Source organism: Balaenoptera borealis, assembly GCF_965194805.1.
Source record: "Balaenoptera borealis genome assembly, chromosome: 7".
Lineage (NCBI taxonomy): Eukaryota > Metazoa > Chordata > Mammalia > Artiodactyla > Balaenopteridae > Balaenoptera > Balaenoptera borealis.
The window spans coordinates 64,051,142-64,076,218 of record NC_138864.1 but is presented as its reverse complement, the minus strand read 5'-3'; the positions used below and the strand labels follow the sequence as shown (position 1 = coordinate 64,076,218).

Here is a 25,077-nt window from a genome sequence, read left to right as displayed (position 1 = left end):
AGACCAAGACTTTGATGTTAAGAAACGTCTAAGTCAAATATAAGATAGAATACACAATATGCCATTCGAGTCACAAAGCACTAATGTGAAAAAGTTTTGAAAAGAGGTTTCCAAGGAAATAAACTAAGGTAGGATTTGAATTGAAGTTGGAAGAAGAAGGACAAAATTAATTCCAGCAGAAAGGGTGGAAAGGATAAGCAAATTTTTATTTAGATTAGCATTTATAAATTGCCCAGCAATTTACTACTCCTGGGTCCTTATCTCCAAAAATGAGACCATATTCTGAGAGACATCATGAACAAAGACTAATGTAATTGCTAAGTTTCTCATTTGTCTTCCTATCTCTAGTAAGTGGATGCCCTTTGCTGAAGGAAGGTCAGCAGAACACTACAGAAAGATTTATCACCTACAAATGAATGCACCTGGGATTCAACGCTAATTTTACCAAAAGCCCTGTGGCCTATTAAATCTGTGTCACACACAGTGAGTTTGCCTCTTTCTCTATGGCTGTTGCGGTTTGTCTCCTGCACCGTCGTTAAGGATTGCTTTAATGAAGGAGTTTTTCATTTATTGGAGTGAAAGCTACTTCTATCTTTAAAAGTAAAGCATGCAGATTTCTGATTTTTCTTAAAATGCAAATAGTGGATTATCTAGAATTTTGGATTTTTTTTTTCTTATTACAAAGATAGTTGGCATGGTGGATTGAGGTCTGAAGATTGTGAGGAATCTTACTCAGGTTTACTCCCACTTTATTTGGAGCAGCCCATTTTGAGTGAATTGCACTCAAGTAAGAAGGACCGACAAGAAGACTCTGTCATACACTCAGAAAAAAGATGCTGAAACACATACTTCATGGCTCAAATTCTCCCCTGGACAAATAAGGCTGCTTTGAACAGCCCTGTATGTCCAAGCAGAACAAGATGTGCATTTGGCATGCAAAGCAAGCTTTTAAAGCGAAGATTATTAAATAGCAATTTAAAAAAGATAAATGAAAAAGTCGATACATGTTTGCTTTTGCTAACTTCCTCTGTACCATCTTCCTTAAGAGACACAGAAGGTGGCCAGATGCATACAGGGCATTTATGGATCGTTGTGGAAGAAAAGTTTACTAAGACATGCAAGAACAGTGGGCAAAAATTTTAAGATTTGTTGTTGAACACTTAGATTAACTCTTGAGAATGACTACTCAAATGACTTTTTTTTACTACTGTGTACTTTATCCTATGGAACCTCTACTATCCTAGGAATTATAAGTGAAGTATTTGCATGGTGCTTAAACCATTTTAAGTGGAGTCTGAAAGAATCCAGTCCCTTGATCAGATAATTATTATTTTTCTTAGATTTCAGCTGAATTCTGGAAAACTACCAGTGACCATGTCACCATTCCACATTCTTTTGCCTCCTTTCAAGAAAACAGGAAACATCCTATTTCCACGCACTGTTAACACTTGTATTCCTTGCCTCAGTAACGCTATCTCCTGTCATCTGAGAAGGCTGGTGTACCAACTCACTAACTCCTCACGTGCCTTTGGCCATTTCCTGGGAGTCATCCTCCCAACAGCCTTCTTCTGGCCTTCCCTACTCACCAATCTTGTTTGAATACCCTTGTCCATCCAGGCACGAACACCACCCAGAGCATACCTAGCATAGCTTTTTTTTTTCTTTTCTTTTTTTTAAATTAAGTTATAGTTGATGTACACTATTATATGTTTCGGGTGTACAACATAGTGACACAATTTTTAAAGGTTATAGTTCATTTATAGTTATTATAAAATATTGGCTATATTCCCTGTGTTGTACAATATAACCTTGTACAATAGCTTATTTATTTTATACATAGTAGTTAGTACCTCTTAATCTCCTACCCCTATGATGTCCCTCCCCCATCCCTCACCCACTGGTAACCACTAGTTTGTTCTCTTTATCTGTGAGTCTGTTTCTTTTTTGTTATATTCACTAGTTTGTTTTATTTTTTAGATTCCACATATAAGTGATATCATACAGTAATTGTCTTCCTCTGACATATTTCTTTTTTTTAAAAATTTATTTACTTTTGGCTGCATTGGGTCTTCGTTGCTGCACACAGGCTTTCTCTAGTCGTGGTGAGTGCAGGCTACTCTTCGTTGTGGTGCGTGGGCTTCTCATTGCGGTGGCTTCTATGTTGCGGAGCACGGGCTCTAGGTGCGCAGGCTTCAGTAGTTGTCAGTTGCGGGCTCTAGAGCACAGGCTCAGTAGTTGCGGCGCACAGGCTTAGTTGCCCTGCAGCATGTGGGATCTTTGTTCCCCGACCAGGGATGGAACCCACGTCCCCTGCATTGGCAGGCGATTCTTAACCACTGTGCCACCAAGGAAGCCCCTGTCTGACATATTTCACTTAGCATAATATCCACCAAGGCCATCCATGTTGTTGTAAATGGGAAAATTTTCTCCTTTTTTATGGCTGAGTAGTATTTCATTACATTCACCATTCAGTATATTCGTATTTACTGTTGCACTGGGGCCTGAGGGGAATATTGTAGGCATTTGGTTTATTTTTAAATTAATGTTCATTTCATATTGGAGCATAGTTGACTTACAATGGTGTGTTGGTTTTAGGTGTACAGCAACTTGATTCTGGTATACATAGATGTATATCTACTCTTTTTCCCATTCCTTGCCCCTGTAGGCGCTGTTGAGTAGAGTTCCCTGTACTATATACAGTAGGTCCTTGTGTTCATTTCAGCGCATTCCACTCTCATTTCCAACCCAGGAACAGGACCGGCACTAAGGCTCTGGGGCCCCAGTAACCAGAGTGGTGTGTGTTATATAAATTAGGGTGTATATGTGAATCCCAAACTGCTGATTATCCCTGCCCTGGGGTTTTTCCCCTTTGGCAACCCTAAATTGGTTTTCTAATTCTGTGAGTCTGTTTCTGGTTGGTAAATGAGTTCATTTGTATTAGTTTTAAGATTCCACTTATAAGTGATACCCTATGATATTTGTCTTTCTCTCTCTGACTTACTTGCCTTAGTATGATCATCCCTAGGTCCATCTATGTTGCTGCACGTGGTGTCATTTCTTCTTTTTTGATGGCTGAGTAATATGCCCTTGTGTATAGGTACCACAGTGTCTTTATCCATTTTTCTGTCGATGGACTTTATGTCTGATTCCAAGTCATGACATTGTCAGTTGTGCTGCAATGAACATTGGGGTGCATGTGTCTTTTCCAAGTACAGTTTTCTCCGATATACTCCCAGGAGTGGGATTGCCAGATTATAGGCTACCTCTGTTTTTAGGTTTTTCAGGAACCCCCATCCTGTGCTCCCAGTGGCTGTACTAATTTACATTCCCACCAAGAGTGTAGGAGGGTTGCCATTTCTCCACACCCTCGCCAGCATGTACCTTTTGTAGACTTTTTGATGACGGCCATTCTGACTGTTGCGAGGTGATACCTCCTTGTAATTTCGATTTGTACTTCTCTAATAGTGTGTGATGTTGAGAAATTTTCATGTGCTTTTTTTTTTAAATGGTGTGAGCAAAATTGACCTCTTGAAAGTGCTTCTCTGAAAGCCTGCGCTGTTTTGAAATAGTAGTCAGTTGCCTACCGCAGGCCATTTCTGAGGGAGGTGTCTTCTACAACCCCACAGGCCTTGTGAGTATTAAATGCCAATAAGTACTGGTTTTAAAGTTGTTGTTATTAGAAACGGCCACAAGGCAGGAGGATTTCTTCCTGCCCCGCTCTGGTTACTGGGGCCCCAGAGCCTTAGTGTCGGTCCTGTTCCTGGGTTGGAAATGAGAGTGGAATGTACCGAAATGAACACTTTTTCCCTATTTCCCTTCACCCTCTCCCTGCCCCAAATCCCGGCCCCTGCAAGCCTGCTATGCTGGGGATGCTGTTGTCAGTAGGTGGGGTGAATCTGCGGAAGGAGATGGGAGGTGGGAATCCCAGCACCAGGAGGCTTGGAGACCAGGCGACTTTTCAAAGCTCTTCCAGACCAAAGGGTCCACCATCCTTGGGTGCGCTCAGCTTGGATTAGCTGTGGAGGGCCGGCCTGGGTCTGGAGATTGTGCTTTTGTGCAGAGGCGATAGTCACTACAGGTCCAGTGAGGGCTCATTTCCTGGCACATCCTTCCCAACTCCCTCAGCCCCAGGACAGTCCAGCCTTGAGAGCCAAGGCTGCCCGGGTTCCAGGGATGTTAGAGCAGCCGGGTCACCGGGGCCTGAGGGGAATATTGTAGGCATTTCGTTTTATTTTTTAAAATAATGTTCATTTCATTTTGGAGCATAGTTGACTTACAGTGGTGTGTTGGTTTCAGTGTGCAGCAACTTGATTCTGGTATACATAGATGTATGTCTACTCTTTTTCACATTCCTTGCCCCTATAGGTTATTACAGGCTGTTGAGTAGACTTCTCTGTGCTATACAGTATGTCCTTTTGGATGGTATGTGTTATATATATTAGTGTGTATATGTGAATCCGGAACTGCTGATTAACGCTGCTCCCCAATGTTTCCCCTTTGGCAACCCTAAATTGGTTTTCTAATTCTGTGAGTCTGTTTCTGGTTGGCAAATGAGTTCATTTGTATCAGTTTTAAGATTCCACCTATAAGTAATACCCTATGATATTTGTCTTTCTCTCTCTGACTTAGGTAGTATATCATCCGTAGGTCCATCTTAGTATGGTCATCCATAGGTCCATCTATGTTGCTGCACATGGTATTATTTCCTTCTTTTTTGATGGCTAATATGCCCTTGTTTATAGGTACCACATCGTCTTTATCCATTTTTCTTTTGATGGGCTTTTGTTTGAATCCCATTCTTGGCTATTGTCAGTAGTGCTGCAATGAACATTGGGGTGCATGTGAGTTTTCCAAGTATAGTTTTCTCCGGATATACTCCCAGCAGTGGCATTGCATAACATAACAATGTTGTGTTAGTTTCAGGTGTACAACGAAGTGAATCAGTTATACATATACATATATCCACTCTTTTTTAGATTCGTTTCCCATATAGGTCATTACAGAGTATTGAGTAGAGTTCCTTGTGCTATACAGTAGGTCCTTATTAGTTATCTATTTTATATATAGTAGTGTGTAAATCTCAATCCTAATCTCCCAATCTATTCCTCTCTGGCCCCCCCCAAAAGCTCTTTTCTTAATGATTTTTAAAAGATGTCTTCTTGAGAAAATGTGGCCAAGGAAAATTAATGTGGACTCATAACAATAGCTTGGCGTTTTTCCCCTTTTCCTATTTTTTGGTTTACTTTGTAGAAATAGGGATTAGCACTGTTCCCTGAATATGTGGTAGGAATTACCTATAAACTTTTCCTTGTCTAGGGCTTTCTAAGAGAAAACTTACCATTAGTAATATGATATATTTAGTGGCTATTAGTCTATTTAAGTTGTTTTTTCATCTTTTACTAATTTTGTCACTACATTTTTACATTTTCCATTTAATGTGGTTTTCTGATGTACTGTTAAAATATTATTCACAACATAATTTGATAAGTTTCAATATGTCTTATATCTTTAGTTATTTCCCTTCATTCTGTATGTTGTTTGCATTCACACTCTTACTGATGATCAATTTTTTCAAATGTATGTCTGACTTACTGATCTTTAAAAAAACAGCTTTCAGTTTTGTAAATCATAGTTCTGTCTTCCATTTCATTTAATGACATTATCTTTATTATTCCCTTGTTTAATTTTTTGCTGTTGTCTGTTTATTCTGTTAATCCTTTTCTATCTTCTTTATTTGAAGGCTTAGATACTTAATATTCTTTTTTACTCTCTAAATAATGTTTTCAAAACCGTACGTTTACCTCTATTCACTGCTGTATTAGCTTTGAATTGTCTCCTAGAATGAGAAGTACACATTCTACAACAGTTCATTATGTTTTCTTAGCTCCACTTGCTGCATTGGTCTGGTATCCTTTATTTTTTTCAAATACTTGTCCACTCACAGGGAAAATTTGCTCAGTAACCTTAATTTGATACAGAGCTTATTCATTTCATCCCAGATTCCTGTTGAAGCAAAATACTATGGTCCCTTTTTAAAATATTTATTTATTTATTTACTTGGCTGCGTCGGGTCTTAGTTGTGGCAGGTAGGATCTTCATTGCGGCGCGTGGGCTTCTCTAGTTGCCGTGCGCGGGCTTCTCTCTAGTTGTGGTGCGCAGGCTCCAGAGTGCGCGGGCTCAGTATTTGCACACAGAAGGTATTTGCGACCTTCTTAGACAATTTGGCTATTATATTTACTTAGTTTTCTCAAAGAGGGAGGAACAAAATATTAAGGTTAAGAATTGAGAAAAGCTTTAAAAATTAACATCATGTAAAAGGGATACCTTCTCCCCAAGGACAACAGCAGATTATAAATTGAGCTGCCACAAATCTTCCCAGATTTTAATGTTAAATCTCATAATTTTCAAATGCTATTTTAAATAATGAATGTAAATCTCAAAAAGAAAAATCATGTTCAATATGATATTAATTTTGCTCAAAATATCACATTTATATACACAAAAGATTAGAATGTATGAAAATATTTAAAGTGATTACACAGAGTAGAATTTTTTAATATTTTATACATTTTCTAAATTTTCTTCAGTTTATGCATTACTTTAGCAAGTAGAAAAGAAACAATAAGAGCTAATAAGTAATGCTAATAAAAATTAAAACCAAGCTAAAATCATCCCTCTCAAAAACAAACAAATTTGTACCACAAATTGTCCCTTTAAAATTTTTGTCCCTTTAAAATTTTGTTTCCATAGTTTAAGAATCAAGTTATATGTTTCCTACCTGGGTCTGGCCTAGAACAGTGAATACTTTCATGTCTGGTAGATATTTATAGTTGGAATATTAAACTTTATTATTTTCAGAAGGGTTGAGCCAAATCAAAAGTTGGCTCTCTCAGTAAGACCTTTGAAAAAAAAAATTATGTTGAAAGAAAAAGGGTTCAAAAATAATTTCTATCTACCTGAAATAATGCTATAAAGGACTATGATTTCAGAGAAGGAGAAGCTAAACATGAGAGTACTACCAGCTAAATTGCTTAATACAGACCCGTGTGGCAGGAAATGTCATGGGAAGAGATGCTCTGGTCATATGAAGCAATTTCAGATCAAGCCTTAACATTCAAATCATGTTACCCTTAGTGCTGCAGTAAATGACTTCTTTTTCTCATACTGGGCTTTAATCATCTGACTAGCAAGATGGGACTATGGGCTGAATAATCTTTAAAGTCCCATCCATCTCTCAGTTTCTATCTCTGATTTCACATTTATTTAATTATGAGGAAATTCGCTACCAACATATTTAAGCTATTTATTTACCACCAAAATAATGCAAAACTATTTTATATGCAGATAAAATATCTAAAGAGCAAAAACAAAGCTATAAGATTATTAGAAGACAGTAGGAGCGAATATTTTAAGGTCAGTGTGGAAAGGCCCACTTAAAAAGGAGAAATGTCTAGATACAACCACCAACAGGCTTGGAGAAAATACTTGTAACACATATATGAGACAAGGAGTTAATATTCCTGATATACACAATGATGAAAGAAATAGAAGAAAAGAAACCATACATATAAAAATATATAAATAATATGAACCTAAAAGTCATAGAATACCTATAGACAGCCAATAAATATAAGGAAATATGCTATCTTCACTATTAGCAGGGAAATGTAAATGAAAACCAAATGCAATACAATATCATATGCATTGGATTTGCAATAATTAAATTAATAGCATTAAATGCTGGTTAGGGTCTGTGGAAATGGATAGTATTCTACAGTTTTTGGAAGTATAAAATAGGCATAATATACTTGGAGAATAGAGTATCAATCAGTTTTTAAAAAATAGATATATAATTTGATCCATCACTTTTACTTCTTGGAATCTATTCTTCAGAAAGAGTGCTATTTATATGCAAAGTTATGTATAGAACATTGCAGCTTTAAGTATTATTTGTAAAGCAAAAATCCTAGAAGGAAAAACTAAAGGTACACCATTGTAAGAATAGTACATCAATATAATGTGCTACAACACAGCAATTTTTTAATGAAATAAATCTACATGTACTCACCTGAAAAAGTAGTCCATGGTAAGTGAATATCGCAAGACAAATCCAAAAGACATACTATTTTGGCTCATACTGCATATTTATATGTATGTATGTGCATGTGTGCATATATGTAGTTATGTATTTCTGTCTATATGGGATTTAGCCTGGGTATTTATAATGACGGTGATGATGATGATAGCTAATATTTACTAGGCCCTTACCTTGGGCTAGGCACTATCCTAAGCACTTTACATGGATTGATTTAACTAATCCTCAGAACTACCCTATGAACTAGAGATTAGTATTCTCCTTTTTTAAAGAGACCACAGACAGTTAGCCCAAATCACACAGTAAGTGACAGAGCTAGAATTGATTTCAACAGTTGTTCTCCAGAACCTGCATCTCTTAAACCTTTAATTAAAATTCCCTGAACAGGTCCAGCCTGAAACAGGACAGTAGACCAAACGGCCTGGCCTGGTTAATGTCATCAAGCTCCCAGGATCCCAAGGGTCCTAGCCTCTCTTCTCTGAGTCATCCATGAGCAGTTTGAGAGCTCTTGTGCATTCTTTAAAGGCTTGGGCACCTTTTTTTTTTCCAACAATAGGTAGCTGAATTCTGTCTGATCTCTCAATTTATATCTCTATGGAATAAAATGGAGGATTAGTGAATTTAAAATATTAAGGTCCTATTAGGTAAGAAATAGATTTTGGGGAAAATACTGTCACTTGTATGATGAGAAGCTTTTTATTGGTGCCACAATAATATTGATTTAATTCTGAGGTTGGTGAGAATATTGATAATTAAGAGTTGAAAGCAGTGAGAAGAAATGTTCAATATTTGCATACAGTTGTACAACAGGGGTGAGCTAGCGATGGACCTAGTCACACGCTTACTGTCAAAGGTCAAACAATTGCATTAACAATCGGTAAAGACCCAGGTATAAACTGCTGTGTATATTCCTCTTTGTGAAAGTTTTGAAAAATGAAGTGACTATCAAAAAAAAAATAAAGTGATGCCATCATCAGGATTATGTGGAGATTATCCAGCACTTACTTTAGAAAAACAGAGCAGTGATTTCCAAAGCTAATTCAAACCAGATGCAGTTTAAAACTCAAGTAAAGTAGTTTTCCAATGAGAAAAATTTTGTCTCTTTCAGGGAATTTTAGGACAACTTTTAGAATCATTCAACCGTGCTGCATTTTTATCTCATTCTGTACAACAAATATGTTTCTAAAACATCTTTTCAAAACAATTATTTTGCCAGTTATACATATTCATTGCTATATATAGTTTATTTATTTATTTATATTTTTTTCTTCCAGTTTTATTGAGATATAATTGACGTACAGCACTGTATAAGTTTAAGGTGTACAACATAATGATTTTTTTTTTTTAAACATCTTTATTGAAGTATAATTGCCTTACAATGGTGTGTTAGCTTCTGCTTTATAACAAAGTTAATCAATTATACATATACAATATGTTCCCATATCTCTTCCCTCTTGCATCTCCCTCCCTCCCACCCTCCCCATCCCACCCCTCTAGGTGGTCACAAAGCACCGAGCTGATCTCCCTGTGCTATGCGGCTGCTTCCCACTAGCTATCTATTTTACATTTGGTAGTGTATATATGTCCATGACACACTCTCACCCTGTCACATCTCACCCTACCCCCTCCCCAGGTCCTCAAGTCCATTCTCTAGTAGGTCTGTGTCTTTATTCCCGTCTTGCCACTAGGTTCTTCATGGCTTTTTTTTCCCTTAGATTCCGTATATATGTGTTAGCATACTGTATTTGTTTTTCTCTTTCTGACTTACTTCACTCTGTATGACAGACTCTAACTCCATCCACCTCATTACAAATACCTCCATTTCATTTCTTTTTATGGCTGAGTAATATTCCATTGTATATATGTGCCACATCTTCTTTATCCATTCATCTGTCGATGGACATTTAGGTTGCTTCCATGTCCTGGCTATTGTAAATAGAGCTGCAATGAACATTTTGGTACATGACTCTTTTTGAACTATGGTTTTCTCAGGGTATATGCCCAGTAGTGGGATTACTGGATCGTATGGTAGTTCTATTTGTAGTTTTGTAAGGAACCTCCATACTGTTCTCCATTGTGGCTGTATCAATTTACATTCCCACCAACAGTGCAAGAGGGTTCCCTTTCCTCCACACCCTCTCCAGCATTTATTGTTTCTAGATTTTTTGATGATGGCCATTCTGACCGGTGTGAGATGATATCTCATTGTAGTTTTGATTTGCATTTCTCTAATGATTAATGATGTTGAGCATTCTTTCATGTGTCTGTAGGCCATCTGTATATCTTCTTTGGAGAAATGTCTATTTAGGTCTTCTGCCCATTTTTGGATTGGGTTGTTCGTTTTTTTGTTATTGAGCTGCATGAGCTGCTTGTAAATCTTGGAGATTAATCCTTTGTCAGTTGCTTCATTTGCAAATATTTTCTCCCATTCTGATGGTTGTCTTTTGGTCTTGTTTATGGTTTCCTTTGCTGTGCAAAAGCTTTTAAGTTTCATTAGGTCCCATTTGTTTATTTGTGTTCTTATTTCCATTTCTCTGGGAGCTGGGTCAAAAAGAATCTTGCTGTGATGTATGTCATAGAGTGTTCTGCCTATGTTTTCCTATAAGAGTTTGATAGTGTCTGGTCTTACACTTAGGTCTTTAATCCATTTTGAGTTTATTTTTGTGCATGGTGTCAGGGAGTGTTCTAATTTCATACTTTTACATGTATCTGTCCAATTTTCCCAGCACCACTTATTGAAGAGGCTGTCTTTTCTCCACTGTATATGCTTGCCTCCTTTATCAAAGATAAGGTGACCATATGTGCGTGGGTTTATCTCTGGGCTTTCTATCCTGTTCCATTGATCTATATTTCTGTTTTTGTGCCAGTACCAAACTGTCTTGATTACTGTAGCTTTGTAATATAGTCTGAAGTCAGGGAGCCTGATTCCTCCAGCTCCATTTTTTGTTCTCAAGATTGCTTTGGCTATTCGGGGTCTTTTGTGTTTCCATACAAATTGTGAAATTTTTTGTTCTAGTTCTGTGAAAAATGCCAGTGGTAGTTTGATAGGGATTGCATTGAATCTGTAGATTGCTTTGGGTAGTAGAGTCATTTTCACAATGTTGATTCTTCCAATCCAGGAACATGGTATATCTTTCCATCTATTTGTATCATCTTTAATTTCTTTCATCAGTGTCTTATAATTTTCTGCATACAGGTCTTTTGTCTCCTTAGGTAGGTTTATTCCTAGATATTTTATTCTTTTTGTTGCAATGGTAAACGGGAGTGTTTTCTTAATTTCACTTTCAGATTTTTCGTCATTAGTGTATAGAAATGCAAGAGATTTCTGTGCATTAATTTTGTATCCTGCTACTTTACCAAATTCATTGATTAGCTCTAGGAGTTTTCTGGTAGCATCTTTAGGATTCTCTATGTATAGTATCATGTCATCTGCAAACAGTGACAGCTTTACTTCTTCTTTTCCGATTTGGATTCCTTTTATTTCTATTTCTTCTCTGATTGCTGTGGCTAACACTTCCAAAACTATGTTGAATAATAGTGGTGAGAGTGGGCAACCTTGTCTTGTTCCTGATCTTAGTGGAAATGGTTTCAGTTTTTCACCATTGAGGACGATGTTGGCTGTGGGTTTGTCATATATGGCCTTTATTATGTTGAGGAAATTTCCCTCTATGCCTACTTTCTGCAGGGTTTTTATCATAAATAGGTGTTGAATTTTGTCGAAAGCTTTCTCTGCATCTCTTGAGATGATCATATGGTTTTTCTCCTTCAATTTGTTAATATGGTGTATCACATTGATTGATTTACGTATATTGAAGAATCCTTGCATTCCTGGGATAAACCCCACTTGATCATGGTGTATGATCCTTTTAATGTGCTGTTGGATTCTGTTTGCGAGTATTTTGTTGAGGATTTTTGCATCTATGTTCATCAGTGATATTGGCCTGTAGTTTTCTTTCTTTGTGACATCTTTGTCTGGTTTTGGTATCAGGGTGATGGTGGCCTCGTAGAATGAGTTTGGGAGTGTTCCTCCCTCTGCAATATTTTGGAAGAGTTTGAGAAGGATAGGTGTTAGCTCTTCTCTAAATGTTTGATAGAATTCACCTGTGAAGCCATCTGGTCCTGGGCTTTTGTTTGTTGGAAGGTTTTTAATCACAGTTTCAATTTCAGTGCTTGTGATTGGTCTGTTCATATTTTCTATTTCTTCCTGGTTCAGTCTCGGCAGTTTGTGCATTTCTAAGAATCTGTCCATTTCTTCCAGGTTGTCCATTTTATTGGCGTAGAGTTGCTTGTAGTAATCTCTCATGATCTTTTGTATTTCTGCAGTGTCAGTGGTTACTTCTCCTTTTTCATTTCTAATTCTATTGATTTGAGTCTTCTCCCTTTTTCTCTTGATGAGTCTGGCTAATGGTTTATCAATTTTGTTTATCTTCTCAAAGAACCAGCTTTTAGTTTTATTGATTTTTGCTATTGTTTCCTTCATTTCTTTTTCATTTATTTCTGACCTGATCTTTATGATTTCTTTCCTTCTGCTAGCTTTGGGGTTTTTTTGTTCTTCTTTCTCTAATTGCTTTAGGTGCAAGGTTAGGTTGTTTATTCGAGATGTTTCCTGTTTCTTGAGGTAGGCTTGTATTGCTATAAACTTCCCTCTTAGCACTGCTTTTGCTGCGTCCCATAGGTTTTGGGTCGTCGTATCTCCATTGTCATTTGTTTCTAGGTATTTTTTGATTTCCCCTTTGATTTCTTCAGTGATCACTTCGTTATTAAGTAGTGTATTGTGTAGCCTCCATGTGTTTGTATTTTTTACACATCTTTTCCTGTAATTGATATCTAGTCTCATAGCGTTGTGGTCGGAAAAGATACTTGATACGATTTCAATTTTCTTAAATTTACCAAGGCTTGATTTGTGACCCAAGATATGATGTATCCTGGAGAATGTTCCATGAGCACTTGAGAAAAATGTGTATTCTGTTGTTTTTGGGTGGAATGTCCTATAAATATCAATTAAGTCCATCTTGTTTAATGTATCATTTAAAGCTTGTGTTTCCTTATTTATTTTCATTTTGGATGATCTGTCCATTGGTGAAAGTGGGGTGTTAAAGTCCCCTACTATGATTGTGTTGCTGTCAATTTCCCCTTTTATGGCTGTTAGTATTTGCCTTATGTATTGAGGTGCTCCTATGTTGGGTGCATAAATATTTACAATTGTTATACCTTCCTCTTGGATCGATCCCTTGATCATTATATAGTGTCCTTCTTTGTCTCTTATAATATTCTTTATTTTAAAGTCTATTTTGTCTGATATGAGAATTGCTACTCCAGCTTTCTTTTGATTTCCATTTGCATGGAATATCTTTTTCCATCCCCTCACTTTCAGTCTGTGTGTGTCTCTAGGTCTGAAGTGGGTCTCTTGTAGACAGCATATATATGGGTCTTGTTTTTGTATCCATTCAGCCAGTCTGTGTCTTTTGATGGGAGCATTTAATCCATTTACATTCAAGGTAATTATCGATATGTATGTTCCTATTCCCATTTTCTTAAATGTTTTGGGTTTGTTATTGTAGGTGTTTTCCTTCTGTTGTGTTTCTTGCCTAGAGAAGTTCCTTTAGCATTTGTTGTAAAGCTGGTTTGGTGGTGCTGAACTCTCTCAGCTTTTGCTTGTCTGTAAAGGTTTTAATTTCTCCATCACATCTGAATGAGATCCTTGCTGGGTAGAGTAATCTTGGTTGTAGGTTTTTCTCTTTCATCACTTTAAGTATATCCTGCCACTCCCTTCTGGCTTGCAGAGTTTCTGCTGAAAGATCAGATGTTAACCTTATGGGGATTCCCTTGTGTGTTATTTGTTGTTTTTCCCTTGCTGCTTTTAATATGTTTTCTTTATATTTAATTTTTGACAGTTTGTTTAATATGTGTCTTGGCGTGTTTCTCCTTGGGTTTATCCTGTATGGGACTCTCTGTGCTTCCTGGACTTGATTAACTATTTCCTTTCCCATATTAGGGAAGTTTTCAACTATAATCTCTTCAAATATTTTCTCAGTCCCTTTCTTTTTCTCTTCTTCTTCTGGGACCCCTATAATTCGAATGTTGGTGCGTTTAATGTTGTCCCAGAAGTCTCTGAGACTGTCCTCAGTTCTTTTCATTCTTTTTTCTTTATCCTGCTCTGCAGTAGTTATTTCCACCATTTTATCTTCCAGGTCACTTATCCTTTCTTCTGCCTCAGTTATTCTGCTATTGATCCCATCTAGAGTATTTTTAATTTCATTTATTGTGTTTTTCATCGTTGCTTGGTTCCTCTTTAGTTCTTCTACGTCCTTGTTAAATGTTTCTTGCATTTTGTCTATTCTATTTCCAAGATTTTGGATCATCCTTACTATCATTATTCTGAATTCTTTTTCAGGTAGACTACCTATTTCCTCTTCATTTGTTAGGTCTGGTGTGTTTTGACCCTGCTCCTTCATCTTGCTGTGTGTTTTTCTGTCGTCTCATTTTGCTTATCTTACTGCGTTTGGGGTCTCCTTTTCACAGGCTGCAGGTTCGTAGTTCCCGTTGTTTTTGGTATCTGTCCCCAGTGGCTAAGGTTGGTTCAGTGGGTTGTGTAGGCTTCCTGGTGGAGGGGGCTATTGCCTGTGTTCTGGTGGATGAGGTTGAATCTTGTCTTTCTGGTGGGCACGTCCACGTCTGGTGGTGTGTTTTGGGGTGTCTGTGGCCTTATTATGATTTTAGGCAGCCTCCCTGCTAATGGATGGGGCTGTGTTCCTGTCTTGCTAGTTGTTTGGCATAGGGTGTCCAGCCCTGTAGCTTGCTGGTCGTTGAGTGAAGCTGGGTCTTGATGTTGAGATGGAGATCTCTGAGAGATTTTTGCCGTTTGGTATTACGTGGAGCTGGGAGGTCTCTTGTGGACCAGTGTCCTGAAGTTGGCTCTCCCACCTCAGAGGCACAGCCCTGATGCCTGCATAGTGATACACCTCTAGTAGAGATCTTAATGCTTCATCCAGAATAAATATCACACGAGAGGAATATCCAGAGGTTATTTTTATCTCCTTTCTCTAATTTAGATGATCGCTGCATTCAAGTCTTGCTGCGGTCGCCGGGCGCCGAGCCCGAGCCGGGAGCGTGGCGGGGGGCGGCGGGGCGGGGGCGCAGGGCGCCGCCGGGCGCTCGGCCCGGAGAACTTGGGCAGAGCCTCCGCCGCGGTCTCCGCCAGCGGCGCGAGCAACACGTCCGGTTTGAACTTTCCAGCTCCGGGCCCGGCGAATACGCGCTCACACACGGACACGCGCGCGCCGGCAGCCAACATAATGATTTGACTTACATACATCATGAAATGATTACACAATAAGTTCAGTGAACATCTATCATCTCATATAGATACAAAATAAATAAATAGAAAAAAATTTTTTCCTTGTGATGAGAACCCTTAGGGTTTACTCTCTTAACTTTCATATGTAACATACAGCAGGGTTAATTATATTTATCATGCTGTATATTACATCCCGAGTACTTATTTATCTTATAACTGGAAGTTTGTACCTTTTGACTACCTGCATCCAGTTCCCCCTCCTCCCACCCCCGCTGGCAACCACCTGTTTATTCTCTGTGTCTATGAGTCTTGTTTCTGTTTGGTTATGTTTGTTCATTTGTTTTGTTTTTTAGGTTCCATGTATAAGTGAAATCATATAGTATTTGTCTTTTTCTGTCTGACTTATTTCACTTAGTTAGCATAATGCCCTCTACATTGCTATATATTTTCAATTAAATGTAAATGCTATCTATCCTAGTGCAAATAATAACTGAATGTTTATTGAGCATATGCTATAAATGTTCTAGTTACTTGTTATGTATATTTTATGCACAATCTAATTGAACCTTTACAACAATGTGCCTGTTTTCATATATCTGTGTGTGTGTGTGTGTGTGTGTGTGTGTGTGTGTGTGTGTGTTCAGTATATATTCATCATCACCATTTTATAGTTGGGGAGGTTGAGGAGGTTACTAATTTGCCAAAGGCCGTATGGCTTATAAATGGAGCATCTGTAAATCAAAGCCAGGTAGTTGGGTTTTTGTTTTTTTTTTTAAATGCAAAGTACAGATTCCTAACTACTATACTCAGTGCCCATAAGAGCTACAGGCATGCAAAGGGCAGGAAACAGGTTTCAAGCATTTTTTCCTCTCTAATTTTATCACTGGAAAACCAACTCTAAAAACCACACTAAACTATATCTCCTAAACTACCAAGTATTTGATATATTCATTTGTCTACAAAATTTGATGCACAAAACGGTTTTTCATTCTTCTCTTTAACTTGAAGAAAGCCTTTTCTATGTTTTCTAGGACAGAAGAAAAAACCAATATAACTGCCATATTTTTTAATGACTGTAGGAGAACATTCAATTATTTCACTAGTTGAAACAGTTAAAATATTCAAATTTGAAACTATTTTTCTTTTATTGAGGTAGAACTTTAAACTTTTTTTTTCTATTTCTATTTCATCATGAAACTTTAAAACTTTCTTAGCAGATGGGCAGAGCACTTTCTGCAGAAATGATTCACTTTTAGTCTCATAATCCCACGTGGGAAAGTTGAAGGCTATGTAAATTGAAAATCTGTCCTGGTCATCCAAATGACAAAAGAAAGTTAACCTCCTGGTGACCTTTTGAAAGATGTCACCCTTCTCTAAAAAATTAGGTTAATTTACTTGATATGACAAGGGAAAGAAGCCAGCTAGTTATATTGTCATATCAGAAAGACTGCTTGTCAGAAACCTCCAGAGTTCTCATCAGCCTCTCAACATTCTCCTTCAGATTTTAGTACTCATAATTTAAAATGTTTAAAGTATGAACTTTAAAATAAATGTCACTAATTTTCAACAGGTATTTTAATGTAGAAAATTCTCCCTGAAACAAAATACTCATCAGTCTAAACCGTGTCAATAACATTAACCAATTTCACTCACCAATCTTTTTGGGCAACTGTTCTCTGTACTGTCTTTTGGAAATTGCAAACAAACAAAAAAATGAAACTTCCTTTGCAGAGTTATTTGATTATAATAAATACTCATTACTTGACAGTTTAATTTTGAAATTGCTTAATGAAAGGGAAAGCAACGTTTGTAGACAGGAGCTGCCCCACATAAACTCGGAGAGGAAGAAATCTTGCTAATGCTTATTGCACATGTGGAAAAGCAGCCCACGCCTACCAGTTGTTTTGGAAATGGGAGACGTGTGTCAGGTCGTGCTTCATCCTGAATGTGGCTGGACTTTTGGACTGGCATCATAAGCTTTCCCAAATGTGTCCAGCCATGCAGCTCTAGGAAATTTATTCGCTTTGTAAATATTTCAGAATGCAATTATAGCAAAATGATTTTTAAAATCACACAGAGCCAGAACTTATAATTATATTAAGGAAAATTTTTTATGATGAAGAATTTAAATCTTATACAAAAGTTGGCTTAAGAGAGTAGTGAACCCCTATACTCCCGTCACTCAACAACAACAATTGTTACCACTTTGCCAATTTCATTTCATCTATCCCTCCCCAACTTTCTTCCTGGTGTACTTAAAGGTAAATCCCAGACTCTGTGTTGTTTTACTCATAAGTGTTTTACTATATCTCTAAATGAGAATGAGATGCTTTTATCTTTTAACCTCTTATTGTTAAGGAATATATACATTGCATTTTTGCCATTATTTAAATAATTAGATATTGCAATACTTAATAAAGGCCATAAATGCAAGAGGATAGTAATTAAGACCATTGGAAAGAATGTAGTTGAAAGGGAGGGAATTTTTTCCCCATTTTTCTGCCTTTAAGTACTCACCATGCTGTTTCCTTCTTTCAGTTTCCTTGATTCATTAAGTAAATATGTTTTCTGGGTCATTATAAGCTTTGAAACTAGAAAAAAAGAAAGGCCAACATAAATGCAATATAAAGCATATTATCCTTAATTATTTGAACGTTTTTGTAATGATAGGTTATTATAAGGGTGCAAGATTTCATGTCATAGAAACAAGTATTTTTCTACACATTCTTAAACCAGACAGTAATAAAATAGTAAATTAGTAACCCAGGTTTTAAAATTCATGTGAAACACTTCCTGGGTTAAAGATGTTTCTTTCTGTCACACAAACTAAAAGAACATACAGGAAAAAAATGGAATTAGAATCACTACATTCAACTTCAATAATCCTCTCTGTGCTATTCTTTAGGCCTCCGAAATTCTTTAAATCCCTACATAATTTTTATTATAATAGGTCTAAATTTTATATATTGACATGCCGACGTTTTAAAAAACTCTGTCACATAGATGGATGAATGGAGGGATGGGTGGATGGATAGATAGATAGACAGGTAGATTTGTAAAATTTTGTTGCTCTTTTTAATTTTGTTTGCTTTGGGATTTTGGATCTCAGGTGCACAGAATTGAATTGATTATACTCCTTGGTTCCTGGCAAGTTTTTGTTGTCAACCAGTGCACCTTCTCTCTTTTATGTTTTATTTCATGATTTTTCTCATTCTTTCCTGCATCATCAGTTCCCTTCCTACCCCCACCAGGCTCCCACTCACACGCAGTGAATGTATGCTTTTCCAGTCCACATTCCACAGGGTTCATGGTCATTTGCAATGTGTGCATTCATGAAATTCATTTTTATTAATGTAGATATGCTTTTAATGGCAAAAATGGCATCACGTTCTGTTTCTTACTATTCTATTCAACTTTATAGTTTTGAAATCTGCTTACACTGCTATCTTTTCCATGCTGATCATTGCCTCTGGCACTAGTATTCCTCTCTTGCATATTCATATACCACACGTTACTTATGCCTAAAAAATATTTGCCTGTTTTTGAACTTCTAGGTTGCCTTCAACTTCTTTCTAGCACAATATGCTTTGGTGGGCATCACTGTACATGCCTCCTTGTGCATCTGTGAGGAATATCACTGGAGTACACATCCAAGAGTGGAATTTGGGTGCACAAAGGATATGCCTACAGTTTTCACTGAATACTGCCAGATTGCTGTCGAGATGGCTACATCATGTTAGAGCTGCCCCTCTCAATATTATATGAGATTTCTTATATCCCCACATCCTTGCCAGCCTTTCATGTTATCTTTCTAATTTTTAACAACCTGCTGGCTATGAAATGGTGTAACAAAGCAGTAAAGTTGTAGTGGTTGTAGAGGTGAGGGGTGTCGCCTCAAATTCCAGCTCTCCCGCTTAATACTTGTGGAACTTTCTGTTCCTGGTTTCCTAATTTGTAAAATGAGACAATAATGATGCCTAGTTCATAGAGTTGCTGTAAGGATCAGAACAGAACAGTTACACTTTAAAAGCACATAGAATAACGGCTGACCTTTGTAAGCACTCAAATATTGGCTGTTTATGTAGTTCCTTCAATTAATAGCGAGGCCCAAATCAATGGACACTCTTTGTATATTTAGTGGCCACATGACTCTATATTTTTACATTACTTTTTCATAAAGTTCCTTGACTTTATTCTTTCTGCTTTCCTTTTTTTGTATAATATTCTTGATATCCTTAGTTATTTATAGAAGTTGAAAAGATTTTTCACTCAGTCTACCCCCATCATTTAATTTTGTCTTTGTTGTCCAATTTTAAAGCCATATCTTTAGTTCCATGTAGTCAAAGCTATCAGTTTTTCCCTTTATATTTCATGCTATTTTTGGTATTGTTTAAGAAATCTTTTTCTTCTCTGAAATCATAGACACATCCAATTTTATATATTTTAAATTTTTTGAGTTTGTATCTTATTTTATATCACATTATTCTAATCATTTGATAATCTTGTTGAACTTTCTTGTTCTATCAGTTTGTCGGTAGGATTCTTAGACTTTTAATTTTCAGATTATCATCTGCAGATAATGAGTTTTGTTTCTTTCTAGCAATTCCTAATATCTTCTATTTCTTTTTCTGGTCTTGCATTGTCCACACCTTCCTGTACCCTCTTGAAAATTACTGAGATACTGGGGTTCCTGTTGTCTTTTCCTATTAGTTTTTTCCAATCTTAAATGAAATCATTCTAAAATGTTCCCATTTGATATGTTATTGCTGTAATTTATTATTATGTCATTAGGTTAAGAAAGTTCCCTTCTTCCTAGCTATCTAGTTTTCTAAAAATGTTGACATAAAGGGATTTTATTTATTTTTAATATATTGAGATTATCTTATTTTTTCCTTTAAATAAAACTCACTTTTTACTTGGTTGGATAAAATTTTAGATCTGATATTGGTGTCAATGTTCATAAATGAAACTAAACTGTAATTTTATTTTCTTAAACTGCCCTCATTGGGGTTTATGTGCTGTAATTGCTTCATGAAAATAATTTTAGCAGCTTTTCTTTTTTCCTGTTTTCCAGATATATTAGTATACAATAGAGGATATACATGGGAAAACTCACATATAAAACTTCTTGGAACTGGTACTTTATAGAAGAAAAGTTTATGCTTTTTAAGCAGCATTGTTTATTTAGCATATATTGGTCAGTTAAGATTTTCTATTTCTTCTTTTGTTAATTTTGGCATTTTACATTTTCTAGAAATATACCCATTTTGCTTTGAATTTCAAATTTCTTGACATTAGTTTACAATATTTTTTGATTTTTAAAATATTCATGTTATTCTGTAGTTAGATTACTTTTACAAATTATGTCATTTCCTGGAACCAAGAACTATATATTCCCCAAGGTCCTATCAACTCTCAATCTCTATCTCTGATTCTAAGATTAAAAAAACCATAGTCTTACTGAGGTAAATCTAAATACATGTCAATTCAATTTACTATTCTTCATGAATTAAGCTATCTCACCTGGTTAGGGCCTAGATATGTTAGTATTGACACTTGTAGATGTTGAGAAGATCCCTGTGGTTTAAATGGTGAGTTCAATGCTCTGATTGCCTGGGTTCAGGTGCCAACTCAGCACTGAGTACAAATATCACTTTGGACAAATTTCCTATCCCATCTCTATCTCAGTTTTTCCTTTATGAAAAGGGAGATGATAATAGTAGCACCCACCTGATATGATTGTTGTATGATTAGGTTGGCAATGCTTGTAAAAACACTTAAACAGTACATGGCACACACAAAATACCCAAAGTAATATATGTTTATTTACAATTTAAAGCCAAATCTGAACATACCAATGTGTATCTTGTTTTACTTTTCTTTCATTCACTTTTTATGAAAAACTTTCCAGTTGCTCCATATTATTCTAAATATAACTTTTCTTAACTTTTAATCATTATCAAATCCTTTCATATCATCTATGGATGTACTTATATAATTTTTACTCCTTTAATTTTGAAGATAAGCCTATTATTGGAATAGCAACAAACATAAATAAAAGCTAAATATATATATTTAGTTTCATATGTATATATGTATATGTGTATATATATGACACAAATGTATCATTTATTCAATTATACAAAATCTAGGAATAAGAATTTTTTTAAATTCTGAAATAATATTGACTTTTATAAACCAAGACATGACCAAACGCCAAGATTATGCTGTGTCCCCAAAATAGTAGATTAAATTAATGTTAAAATTAATAGACATGTTTCCAAAGAAGACATATAGATGGCCAACAGACACATGAAAAGATGCTCAACATCACTAATCATCAAGAAAATGCAAATAAAAACCACAATGAGACATCATCTCATACCTGTCAGAATGGATATTATCAGGAGGACAACAAATAACAAGCAGTGGTAAAGATGGAGAAAGGAGAACCCTCGTGTACTGTTAGTGGAAATGGAAATTTGTACAGCCACTGTGGGAAAACAGTATGGAGGTTCCTCAAAAAATTAAAAATAGAACTACCATAAAATCCAGCAATTCCACTTCTGGGTATTTTTCCAAAGAAAAGAAAAAATACTGATTCAAAACGATATATGTACGCTTATGTTCACTGAAGCATCATAGCCAAGCTATGGAAGCAACCTAAGTGTCTGTCGATAGATGAATGGATAAAGAAATGTGGTGTGGGGCTTCCCTGGTGGCGCAGTGGTTGAGAATCTGCCTGCCAATGCAGGGGACACAGGTTCGAGCACTGGTCTGGGAAGATCCCACATGCTGCGGAGCAACTAGGCCCGTGCGCCACAACTACTGAGCCTGCGCGTCTGGAGCCTGTGCTCCACAACAAGAGAGGCTGCAATAGTGAGAGACCCGTGCACCGCGATGAAGAGTGGCCCCCGCTTGCCACAACTAGAGAAAGCCCTCGCACAGAAACGAAGACCCAATACAGCCAAAAATAAATAAATAAAAAAAAAAATAATAAAATAAAAATTAAAAAGAAATGTGGTGTGTGTGTGTGTGTGTGTGTATATATATATATATATATATATATATATACACACACACACACACACACACTGGAATATTGCTCAGCCATAAAAAAGAATGAAATCTTGTCACTTGCAACAGTATATATGGACCTAGAGGGTATTATGTTAAGTGAAATAAGTCAAATAGAGAAAGACAAATACTGTATGATTTCACTTATATGTAGAATCTTAAAAAAAAATGAACAGAACAAATTCATAAATACAGAGAACAAACAGGTGGTTGCCAGAGGGGATAGGGTTTGGGTGGACTAGTGAAAAATGTGAGGGAGATTAAGAGTACAGAAAAATGAGTTATGGGGATGAAATGTACAGCATGGGGAATATAGTCAATTCTATTGTAATATCTTTGTATGGTGACAGATAGTAACTAGACATATCATGGTGATCATTTGTAGAAATATTGAATCACTATGTTGTACATCTGGAACTAACATAATGATATAGCTCAATTATACTTCATTTAAAAAATATGTAGACACTGGGAGGAAATGCAGCAAAATGCTAATGATGGTTATCTCTATGGGGTGGGGATTATGGGTGATTCTTAAACTTTATGCATTTATGTATTTCTTGTAACATCAGAAAGAAAACAATAAATGTCATTCAAAAAGTTTAATGTTTAAGTGATTCTTAATTTTACATGGAAAATATATAAGAATTGATAAGAAAGTTTGAAGAAAATAGTGAGGACCTGCCACAGCAGAAATTAAAGGAAAATATAATCATTGTGATAAAAGAAGCCATAGATTGAATAGAAAGCTAAGAAATAAGAATTTTATGTATGATAAATATGATATTTCAAATCAATAATAGACATAGGTAGACGTCATTTGACCCAAAAATTGCACTTTTGAAATCTATTCTACAGAAACAGTGACACATATATATAAAGGATAAAACATATGGAAGGTTGTTTATTGACATATTATTTGAATTGATGCTTCTGGAAGTAACTAAAAGTACATAATTAGGAAAATGGTATATTAATACAGTGGAATACAAAGCTGTTATTATATTTATTTTTAAATATTTATTTATTTATTTTTGGCTGCATTGGGTCTTTGTTGCTGCGCGCAGGCTTTCTCTAGTTGCAGCGAGCAGGGGCTACTCTTTGTTGCGGCACACAGGCTTCTCATTGCAGTGGCTTCTCTTGCTGCGGAGCACAGGCTCTAGGTGCACGGGCTGCAGTAGTTGTGGCATGTGGGCTCAGTAGTTGTGGCTCGCGGGCTCTAGAGCACAGGCTCAGTAGTTGTGGCGCACGGATTTAGTTGTTCCACGGCATGTGGGATCTTCCCGGACCAGGGCTCGGACCCGTGTCCCCTGCATTGGCAGGCGGATTCTCAACCACTGCGCCACCAGGGAAGTCCCAAAAGCTTTTATTATTTTTAATGAGGTTCTATATATCCTTACCTGAAAGGACATTCATAATCTATTAATAATTTTTTAAAGCAAGCTACATATGAATATACACTCCGTTTTGGTTGAAATATGTGAGGATGTGTATATATGTGTTTATGTGTGAATAATAATATGCATTTATTGAGAGCTTACTATCTGCCAAGAATTTTTTCAAGTTCATCTATATTAATTCATTTAATCCACACAACAATCCTAACATGTGGTACTCCTTTTTAGAGGTGAGAAAAGTGAGGTGCAGAGTACCTGCCACAGGTTACACAGCTGGAATTGGCAGAGCAGGGAACTGAACCCAGGACAGTTGGCTCCAAAGCCTATTCTTTTAACCACTAACATGGATAGATATGGGTGGATGAATGGATGAACAGAGATGGACAGATAGAATGTCAGAAGGATGATGCATGGATATGTCTGTAACAATGCAAAAACTTGAAAAGGATATGCATCAAATTGTTAAAATGTGTCCTCTAAGAGGTGGACTTCAGTGGGCCAAAGATGGGCATTCACTTCTTAAATAATATAATGTTTGTTAAAATAGAGAGAGTAAGAATGATGTGATTATGGGTTAGTGTGATTCCTTTATAATTTTTCAAATAAAAATAAAAGTTAAAATTATGCTTTCAAAGATTCTAAAATGACACAGGATTTGTTCATGCCTAACAGATCAGGGTTTCTCAAAGGTGAGGATGGGACTTTTGAAAATTCTACATTGTTTTCAGCTCCACCCACCCAGTGAAAAGATCTATGTATTATAGATGATAAAACAAACTACATATCAAAGTGTAGAGTTTCATATCATGACCTTACTTTTGTTTAAAATATTATCAGAACCTATCTGTAGGTTGTGTGATCAGGGATACTTTTAATCTCATTCGTAATTGGAACTTGCAAAATTGTCTTCAGAAAAAGCACAATAAATATTAAAATAAAAATTGTAGAAAAAAATAAAAGAACTCTCACCCATCTTTTTAAAAGTCTCCCAAGTATCCCAGTGCCCCACGATTTCTTTGGTGAGGCAAATCGCCTTCCATTTTTCCTCTGTGGGCCTCGGCTGGAAGCATGAGTACCAAGTATCCAGGGGGTAGTTATTGAATGGCTTATTTTTAATCTTGGTCATTTCAGGAGAGGGACTAGGTAGACATCGAGGACGTGAGGCTCCCTTTGCCAGGCTTGGAATATAGTGTTCTCTGAAATATATAAAA

The 25,077-nt window shown here is 36.4% G+C and overlaps 2 protein-coding genes across 30 annotated transcripts in view; one reads left to right on the top strand and one right to left on the bottom strand.

Annotated features, from left to right (window-relative positions):
- Positions 1-25,077, bottom strand: part of LOC309631745 (uncharacterized protein) — a 46,398-nt gene that overhangs the window by 14,649 nt on the left and 6,672 nt on the right. For 20 of the 29 annotated variants that reach the window (XM_082398639.1, XM_082398643.1, XM_082398647.1 and 17 more), the window contains 2 exons: positions 24,836-25,062; positions 17,910-17,983 (listed from right to left, as the gene is read on the bottom strand). In XM_082398639.1, the coding sequence (XP_082254765.1) occupies positions 17,910-17,983; positions 24,836-25,062 (301 nt within the window). Of the gene's footprint in view, positions 1-15,389; positions 17,399-17,909; positions 17,984-22,512; positions 25,063-25,077 lie in introns of those variants that run through there. The other 9 variants (XR_014246460.1, XM_082398641.1, XM_082398645.1 and 6 more) reach the window with 9 other exon arrangements.
- The window catches only part of SCIN (scinderin), a 111,523-nt gene continuing 86,858 nt past the window's right edge, over positions 413-25,077 (top strand). Inside the window, exon 1 of the mRNA XM_082398333.1 lies at positions 413-483. The gene's annotated coding sequence lies outside the window, so the exon portion shown is untranslated. The remainder of the gene's footprint in view (positions 484-25,077) is intronic.